At 35.0% G+C, this 9,930-nt stretch overlaps 1 protein-coding gene across 1 annotated transcript; it reads right to left on the reverse strand.

The window, feature by feature from the left end:
- Nucleotides 1–699: 699 nt before the first annotated feature.
- Nucleotides 700–6,399, reverse strand: LOC114195673 (nitrate reductase [NADH] 2). The gene is made up of 5 exons (XM_028086220.1): nucleotides 5,298–6,399; nucleotides 4,231–4,371; nucleotides 3,686–3,918; nucleotides 1,945–2,383; nucleotides 700–1,838 (listed from the first exon to the last, which is right to left on the reverse strand). The coding sequence occupies exons 1-5, from the start codon at nucleotides 6,253–6,255 to the stop codon at nucleotides 940–942; spliced, it is 2,670 nt and encodes an 889-aa protein (XP_027942021.1). The 5' UTR covers nucleotides 6,256–6,399; the 3' UTR covers nucleotides 700–939.
- Nucleotides 6,400–9,930: the final 3,531 nt, after the last annotated feature.

The raw sequence follows: 9,930 nt of genomic DNA on the forward strand, positions 1-9,930 counted from the left end.
AAACATTTAAGAAACCCTGTCTTTAAATATAGATCTACGATAGCATTGCTAGTATACCAACTTTGTAGTTTCAGAACGTGTGGGTTTTTCAAGTTGCAATGCAATATTTAGTTTTTTTATATATCTTCAACAAATTTAATCTTATTTTTTAAGTTCTCATAAATTTACAAAACTTAATCTATAATCGGTAACTATTTTTTAAGTTGTTCATTTTCCTAATTTATGTACAAATTTGGTATTGATATATAAAAAACCACGATATTCAGAATAAAATTTAAAAATTTATTTTTTAAGTGTAATTCAATTCTATAAAATCAAGTTGTAAAATTTATAGTTGTAAAATTATCTTCTAGTTAATATGTGATTTTCAATATATTTACTTTACATCAAGTTTTATATATATATATATATTAAACGTTAGATTATATATTAATAAATGGTTTAATAATAGATAAATAATAGACCTTATAAAATAAATTTATTAGAATAAATTTTAAAATATAACTCTTATATTAGATTAAGAATTAGACTTTAACCTTAATTTAACTTTAAATAAGATTTATATCTATTTATATATTATATATTATATATGATATGTATTTTTATAGTTAATGACCTACTTATAGCTATGTCATTTCAAACTTCTTTAAAGTTGTTCTCATTTATGAGCCAAGGTATTAAGGGAAATAAAATAGACGGTGAAACGAAGAGAGTAAATAAACATTCATAACTTTAATATATTTACACTAAGGTAGTCAAAGAATCTTGACACACCTGTCTACGTTACAGAGTGATCATGACAACTCATATACAGTTTTTCATGTTCTTGACTTACAAAGAATGAAACAAACAATACTCCAAGAACGTACATCTACAGAAGCAACAGTAGCAATACTCATATCATACACAAAGTAGTCCAGTAATCTACTTCTTGAAGCCCTAAAACACGAGCAAATCGTTCTTGATATCGTACCCCATCTTCTCCAAATTGGGCTGCACCGCGAACTGAATCATGGGTGGTGGTCCACACGTCAAAGCCAAGGAATCCCTTGAAGCTTCTGGAAGATGCTCCCTCATGATAGTTTCTGTGATGAACCCCACACTGTATTCCCACCCTTCCCTCGCGGTTTCCACAACGTACCACACCTTGAACCGCTCGCTGTGTTCCTTCGCCCATGCATCCAACTCCTCTCTCAGAAGAATATCCTCCTCTGTGCGGTTTGCATACACCACATGCATTTCTGTGAGGTCCTCTGGGTCTTTCAGAATCGCTTGCGCCACTTGGTAGATTGGTGTGATCCCGGTTCCACCAGCTAGCATGGCTAACCTCTTTGCGAATCTAGGTTTCCCATGAACCGTGAAGTTGCCTCTTCCGGTGTACTCTATGTGACCCAGAGGACCCTTCACGTCCAACATGGACCCAATGGAGAGAGACTCCAAATGCTGTGACATTAGTCCTCCGTTCGGGAACTTGGGGTGCACGCCTTTGAAGTAAACCTTGATGAGCAACTCGAAGAACCCCACTTCGTCCACGCCACTTGTTGGAGTGTAGGCTCGCATGCATAGCTTTCCATCAATGGTGGCGCACAGGAAAATGTGCTTACCCACCGGTAAACCTAGGAGTTGGTTCTCTGAAGGCAGTGCGAAACGGAAAAGCCTCACGTCGTGCGAAATGGAGGTCTTTGACACGAGTTTGCATGGGATTTTCTCACGTGGGTTGAGAGCCACACTGCGTGGTGGTAGTGGTGGTTTTGAGGCGATTTCATTGATAGGAGCCAAATGGGTGAATTCGGAATTTCCATGCACGGAGTTGTTCGGCGATGAGTCTGAGGTGTAACCTATTCATGCAGAAGTAACAAACCTATTAGGATCAGGCTAGTGCAAGGATAAAATTTTAGATTAAAAACATGCATTATATTTCAAATAAATTCACATGTATATTACCTGTAGTGATGAGTTCGCCAATTCGATAATCTTCGAGCATCTTCTTTGCTTTGTCAGAGTGGATGGCGTCAAACTCTTCGGTGCAGTCGGTGCCGGCATTGATGAGGATGCTGTCGGTGCCACCAGGGTGATCTTTGAGGAAGCGAGTGCAGTCGTAGACGTGACCGTGGACGATGATCCAAGCGGAGTCAGGGCTGCTATGTCTTTTAACTTCGGAGATGGAGAACATTTTTGAAGAAGTGTTCATGAATGGCGTAGAGACACTCTTTTTGAGGCTTGGTTTGGGTTCTTGTGATGTCTCTAAGTGCTTTTCCTTGGCCATCCAACCACCAGGTTGGTTCCCTGGTTGGGTTGGGTGTTCAAACACTATGCCAATCTCACCCTTATGGGGCTTGCACACATTTGTTTTCACTCTGAACCAACAGTTGTTCATCATGCCCTACACATCATTGCATACCAAAAAAACACCTTCATCAGGTTTCATTTACTTGTTTCAATAATCAACAAGGGGTTTATCCATTGAAATCATGTCATATTTTATACTATATACGCGTTTTAACGAAGATATTAATAGAATAAATACATCATATTCTTTCGTATTCAATAATAATAATTTTTTTTTAATTTGCGTATAATAAATCCACTTTTCTTCGTTATGTTATGTTATATATATATATATATATATATATATATATATATATATATATATATATATATATATATATATATATGTTCTCAATTTTATTTTAATCTCTCTTTTCATTGAAATAAGAATATCAAAACCTAGTATAAAAAAATTCTTGATAAAAATTTATGCTTAAATAAATTTTAAATCCGCAATATATAACTAATTTTCTATTCAAATATTTTTTTAAAAAAAAATGAGTATTTAATAGCATAAAAATTTGATTAAGTTCTTTAAAAAAATATTTGTATTATCTCTAATATTATGTTTTCTTAACTGACTCTTAAAATATTATAAATTTCTCGTGTTTTCAATTTAATTTGTTCTTTATCATATAAAATCATATATATTATCAATAAATAATTCAATACATATTATCTTTTTGAAAATGATTTTTTGATTACTAAATTTGGACAACTTTATCTTACAATCTCAGGTGTCATTCATTAAGTGGTTTTTCATTTCTTCATTTTTTTTCTCAACTTTCTAAAACCACTTAGAATATAACACATCATGTTGTAAGAAAAAGTTGTCAAGATTTAGTAGTCAAAATATCATTATCCATCAAATATACTTAAATTCAAATATTTAATTTATAAGATGTCTACTTTTAAAAAAGTATTAAGTACTTAAAATAAAAATAATCATGTATTTGTACTTAATAACACTTATTTAAAGAAAACTAAAATATTGTCTCAGATCAAATTTATATTATGACTCAAAATTTCTCCACTCAATAATAATAATAAAAAAAAACCTATGAAAATGACAGGTGATGACGTCCACGAAAGTGCTCATCAATTTTAATTTCCAAGTTCTGAGGAACAAAAGGTAATTTGCCAATTATTATGCAATGGTAACCACCACCTCACTTGTCCTTTTCTTTGTAACAATGAATTTATCTTACTGCTACCAATGAGTATATATCATATAAAAATGGTATTAAAATAAATAAAAGTAAGGAGAACTCATCATTGAATATCCACCATTGATTATTTAAGGTAAAAGAGAAACCAAAAAGATGTAGAGAAGTTTGACTGAGACGAATATACGTACCATAAGATTCCAAATTAGGTTTTCTGGCTGCGTGTTGAGACCTTCATCCCAAGCTCGAACTGCAATCTCTTTGGTCCCCAGCAGGTCCAACACCTCCACCTCCAAAGACCAGAAGCACCAGCACCAATACTTTCCATATTTGTTAGGTTTCTCAGGATGATCCAGTGTGCACACGTGCCACGTTTCTCCACCGTCCAGTGTTACCTCCACACGTGTCACTTTCCTCCCACCACCTGCACGTACAACAACACTCTCTCACTTTCACATCCAACCATAACACAGTTTTCATCAAGTCACTGTCTTCTACCAATTGCATCTTACAACAGCCTAACACAATTCCACTACCAATAACATGTTGCAGCAGCAACACCGATCCAAATTTCAGGTTTTATTCGGTTCACCAACTTGAAAGAGATCCCAATTATCATATTATCACACTTATAATTATTATGAAAAATATACTGTTTCACTCTATCACTACCCTTATGTTAAGGGTTTTAATGTTACTGTACTCAGGAACGTGAATGAAAAGCAGCAAAACTCACCGGAATAAGCGTAGCCTCTGACTACGTATGGCCTCTGCGTTGTCCATGAGTTGATGGGCAAAATCTCATCGTGACACGGAGTCGTTATCACTGAGTTTATATTCAACTCGTTGATTATGTACTCTGGTCTGTACCACCAACCTGCAGGATACAAAATAATGAAAGAGGAAAAGAAACAAATATGTAATTAATTTCTGTCCATAAAAAATTCCTAAGAACAAACATGTCATACGTCATACTCATGTAATCTTGGAGTAGTTCATTGTATTATTTCCTACGATTATGAGTACGGTTTTTGAAAGTACTAAAATTATTATTTTGGTCGATAAATTACAAAATTAAAGTAGCAACTGTTTGTTTTTAAAAACCAAATTAATTAGTAAATAAAATTCCCCAAATTAAAATTAGGCTGTATGTGATGTAGTTACCAAGGAGAAGGAAAAATAAAAACATAAAATGAATGAGATTTCTCACTTAAAGATAATATCAACTTGCACATTCAAACGTTTATAGAAATTCTCTGATTTAGCTTTTTCAAAAGTTTGCATATATAAATTAATTTTAATTTATAAAAAATAATTAGTTTTCGTCCTTTAGTTCCCTCTTATTAACTATTCATCAAGAACTTTGTCCAAATAAGGCTTTGAATATTACTATTGAAAAGTTGAAATTTAGAGAGAAAAACATTTTGTGCGACTCTGAATATTATTTTTCTAACAAGAAGACCAAAAGAACAAAAATATAGAAAAAAGTGAAGAAATGAAAAAAATAAAAATAAAGAAACAATAGTGTATAGATGTGCATAACTCATAAAAAGTATATATAACTTCAAAGGGGGAAAAAACAATGGATACTTTAATATTACATGGTTAGAAACTAACTATTACCCTGATCATAAACTATATTTATCTGTTCGCATATTTCGAAGTAGTATTGTTTAAATATATATTTACATTTTAAAATACATGAAAAAACAATTAACAAAAAAAGATTATGTTAAGTGAAACATGTGACCGGAAAAGAGAGAAGCTTGAGGTTAAAAAAAGTTGAAGTAAGAAGAAAGATACCTTCTTCATTGGCAAGTTCTGGATCAACATGGGAAGGGAGCACTCGGTTATCCTTGTAATGATAATGATTGTCGCACTCAAGTTCAGTAACGACAATGCGTTTGAGCCACTTCACCATTCTGCCACCGATAAACCCGGGAATAATCATGCGAACGGGGAAGCCGTGATCCGGTGCCAGAGGCTCGCCGTTTTGCATGTACGCAAGGATGATGTCGCGCGAGGGGTCCATGGCCATCTCCCTCGAGATGCTCGTTCCGTACTTGGATCCGCCGCCTCCGGGGAGATTCTCGGCGCCCTCGAAGCACACGTGAAGCGCGCCCTTCGAACGTGTAAGGATCCCACAGCGTTTCAGCACGTGGCGCAGCGGCACGCCGCGCCACACGGAGGTGGAGGTGCCGGCTGAGCCCCAGTTGAAGCCGATGGTCTTCTTGACCATGTTCTGCTCCTTGCGGCGGTTCCCGGCGCAGACGAGGGTGACGGGGAACTCGCGGTGGGGGAACTCGCGCACGAGGCGGTCCATGGTGAACCGGGTTGGACGCTTTACTAGACCGGTTATTTCAACGGTCCAGTCTTCCCACTTGGCCTTGGGAACTGGACCGTGGTTGCGGACGTAGTGGAGCGGGACTGGGGTGATGAAGCCGTGGTGCATGAGACGCGGCAAAGGGGATTCCGCGTTGAAGGGGTGCTTCCCTGTGAGGCGGACCATGGAGGCGTTCCGTGCGACCCACTGATCCGCCGTTCCCTCGTCTCGCGGGTCCATAACTGACGCCTCCGTTTCCGCGTTCACTTTTCGTATGTACTCTTTCAGGTACGAAGCGTCGTCGTTTTCATCCTCGTCGCTGCTGGAGGAGTCCAGATCGAAATCCAACGGCAGAGGGGGCTTCAGATCCTGCCCGCAACTGCGAACGACGCCGTTCATATGAGTGCCGAATTGAAGGTTGTGAACGGAAGCCGCCATTGTGAGAAAGGAAGAAAATTATGAGTTTATATTGTTTTTCTTTTGTCTTGGTTTCGTGTAACTCTCTAGTGGGAGAGAAAAGAAAACTGGGGTTCTAAGCTTGTGGATTGGGGTATTTATAGAGTGGAAGAGCCATGAGAGAGACGACTCTTCCCGACTTCGTAGCTCTTTCTTCACAAAAAGTATGTTTTTTTAACTGAGGTACTTAAATGAAGAAGTATTAAGGTTTGGAAATAAAAAATGCATGAAAAGAGATAACTATGTCTCCAGGGTGTGAAGTTTTATGAATTTATAAATTGTTTGAGAATATCTTTTAACTCCAAAATACACATAATCCTTTTATATAACAACAATGATAGTTTCACAATGTTTTTTTTTACCTGACAAATTATCTATTTATGTAAAACAAAAAAATACTACTTTTGTTGTTTTATTTTGATTAAAAAATAAAAAATTTATTTATTTCAATTTTGTCAATTTATCAAAAAATAATTTTCTTTTATATAATAATTAGTTTGATTATATTTAAGTGTTATAATTATGTATAGTTACAAATAAAAAAATATGAAAAAATAAATGATTAATCAATTTTATTATAACATATATTAAAATATTTAATTATAAATATATTTGTGAATAGTAAAATATATAATAATAATAATAATAATTAAATTGGTGCACACTAATAAATTTATATAATTGTTTTTTGTAATGTTAAAATAAATGGTTATATTGATATGTCAATGGACGCCAATTTGACCATGAGCTGACCTAAAAATAAGTGAGCCCAACCCGGCTTATTTAATGGTGAGTCAGAAATTTAGTAACCCGGCTTAACCCACTACGGGTTGGTGGGTTAAGTGGATTGGTTCACCAACTCACATAAAAAAATATTTATTTATTTATTTTTAAGTTTTCAAATATTTAAATAATTTTTTAAGATGACATTCATAATAAAATCAAGAATAGAGCTGCAAAACGGGTAACCCGACCCGATCCGGCTCGACCCACACGGGTTGATGATTTAGTGAGCCAACCCAACCCGGCTCACTTTTTAGCCAGCCAAAAAATTCGAACCCGGCCCGACCCACAACGGGGTTGGCGGGTTAAACGGGTTGGCTCACGGGTTCACTTAATTAAAAAAAATACAACTTTTTTATTTTATTTTAAGTCAAAACTAAATTATAATTCTAACTAAAATCTAAATAAACTTTAATACAATCCAAATACAAACCAAAATAAAAAAATACAAATTATTTATGTGTTGGTTAAAAAAAACCTAACATGATCCAAATGTAAAGCCCAACTTAATAAAAAAACACTTGTGTAACCCTTTTATCTACGGGTTGGCTCACCAACCCGACTCACAACAGGTTCAACCCGGATGAGCCGGGTTCTAAAAGAGCCGGGTCAAAAATCAACCCGTATTGAAATTTGTAAAAAAATTTCAACCCAACCCGACCCGAACCCGTGGTGAGCCGGGTTGGCTCGTGGGTTCCAACCCATTTTGATAGCTCTAATCAAGAACCAATGTCTTCATCATGTTCACCACCAATATATGATGAATTGTTTCCAAGAAAGTATCAATATAGTCCAAGAAAACATGATTAATATTACACACTTTCTGTCATGCTATTCAACAAAATATAAATGAAAAAACTACACATTTTTGTCATTCTAGTTTAGAAAAATTCGTTTATAATACAGTTGCTTGAGTACTTTACTATAACGATTTTGGTTAAGGATTAAAGTATCAACGCATATAACTTGACAATCAAATTAATTAAACATTCAAATTATTCAAATATTATTGAGTAACATTATGCCATTTAAAAATATGAAATTGTGAACCTATATAATTAGGAGTAGTAAATAATTATACAAAAAAAACTGTAAAAAATTGTTGGTGGATTAAGTGGGTCAACCCACCTTCAATTCGACTTGAACCCGTTTAACCTATGGGTTAAGTGAGTCAGGTTGAGTTCAAACCCGTGGTGAGCTAAGTTAGCTCACAAGTTGGAACCCATTTTGACATCTCTATTATATATGATGAATATTTATTGTAATTAAAAATTATGTTTTTGCTGTAATATTCTATTTAATAATATAATACTACTAACCAAAACATTATATAATTGATGAACACAAAAAAGAAAAGCAAAGCATATGATGACTTCTTTACAGTCATCTCAAAAGATATACTGAAATAGTGTATATACAAATCAAAGGAAGCTATAAAGAAGATACAATAAATACAAGATTTTTCAAAAAGCTATTACAAATCTAATTAAGAGATTCCAAATTGAGAATTAGAAAACTAATCCTCTCATTCTTGAACTATCAACACATGCTTCCTTAACTGCTCACTCCATTTAAGATGATCATTGCAAAAGAAGAAAACAAACACATAACATGACCAACTGAACACGAAAAGGGTAACCTAATTTGGAAAAAGAAACACCATATACATTAATTTTATCATAACTTTCGCAAGCATACCAATTCAAAGGAGATATCACACTGCATATCATGCATCAAAAGACACTTTTAAACTCAATTACATGAATAACATGCATTTACATTGGATCCCCATATATTTTGCACTTATGGTGGTCTCTACTACTTTGCAGAGCCATTGCCAATGGGTTTCACCCTACCTCACACAAGATAGGTCATCCCCCCTGTGATAAGGGTCATGGAACCACCCTTAGACTAGGACATTTTGCTACTCTCACCACATAACACATTCTCTTCTACATTAGTATGAATGGTTATTAGACTGTCAAGACCAAATTCACTTGAGAATCCTTACATCAATGCATACACTAAAGACATACACAACAATTAGGATTTCCTTCCCCAAAAATTCCTACATCAACATCAAGATAACTTTGCTTCACCCTACTTGATCAATATCACACATATAATTAAATATACAAACCATACTTTGCCATTCATGTATATTCCTATCAAATTACATCTAATAAAAGTCAAGGCAAAAGATAAAAGTTGTGTAATTATTGCCTAACACCGAAAACCTCCGCGTAAGTAAATGTCAACAAAGATGCCCTTGGAAGAATCTTGCCAATTTCAAACTAAACAACACCCAACCCCAGCTTGAACACCTAACGAACCCAAGGTGCACCCAGTGAGAGCACTATTGAAGCTTCAGGGTTTAATTCGAATTTTTGTCCCCAACAGTCCTTGGTGGTGCCTACGAGCAGCAAGTTAGTGAGCTCTCTGACTTTGGATTCACCGAGGAGAAATTTTTCCCAACAACCAAACTAGAGACTCACTATCTAAGTGGCGCATAGTGGTACTAGTGGCGCCCAATGGTATCAATGGCGCTTGACAGTATACCAATACTCTAAACTTCCCCCTTTGAGCTTGAATTAATTTGACACTTTATTTAATCACAACTTTAGGTTCCTAACTCAGGGAGTGTCAAATTAACTAAATTCAAGATCTCATAAGAACATTTCAAACAACAATCAAGCCCAAGATTTTCATGCTTCTCACAACTTCAAAGATGAACCAAAATAAGATAACATATTCACCTATATTTATGTGATCAAATTCACAACTCAATTCCCATGATAGATTATATAGTCCAATTTCAACCATTCACAACAATGAAACATGTTAATTGATCACACAATTTCAAAACTCTTAGTC

Source organism: Vigna unguiculata, chromosome 8, assembly GCF_004118075.2.
Source record: "Vigna unguiculata cultivar IT97K-499-35 chromosome 8, ASM411807v1, whole genome shotgun sequence".
In the NCBI taxonomy this organism is placed as follows: Eukaryota; Viridiplantae; Streptophyta; class Magnoliopsida; order Fabales; family Fabaceae; genus Vigna; species Vigna unguiculata.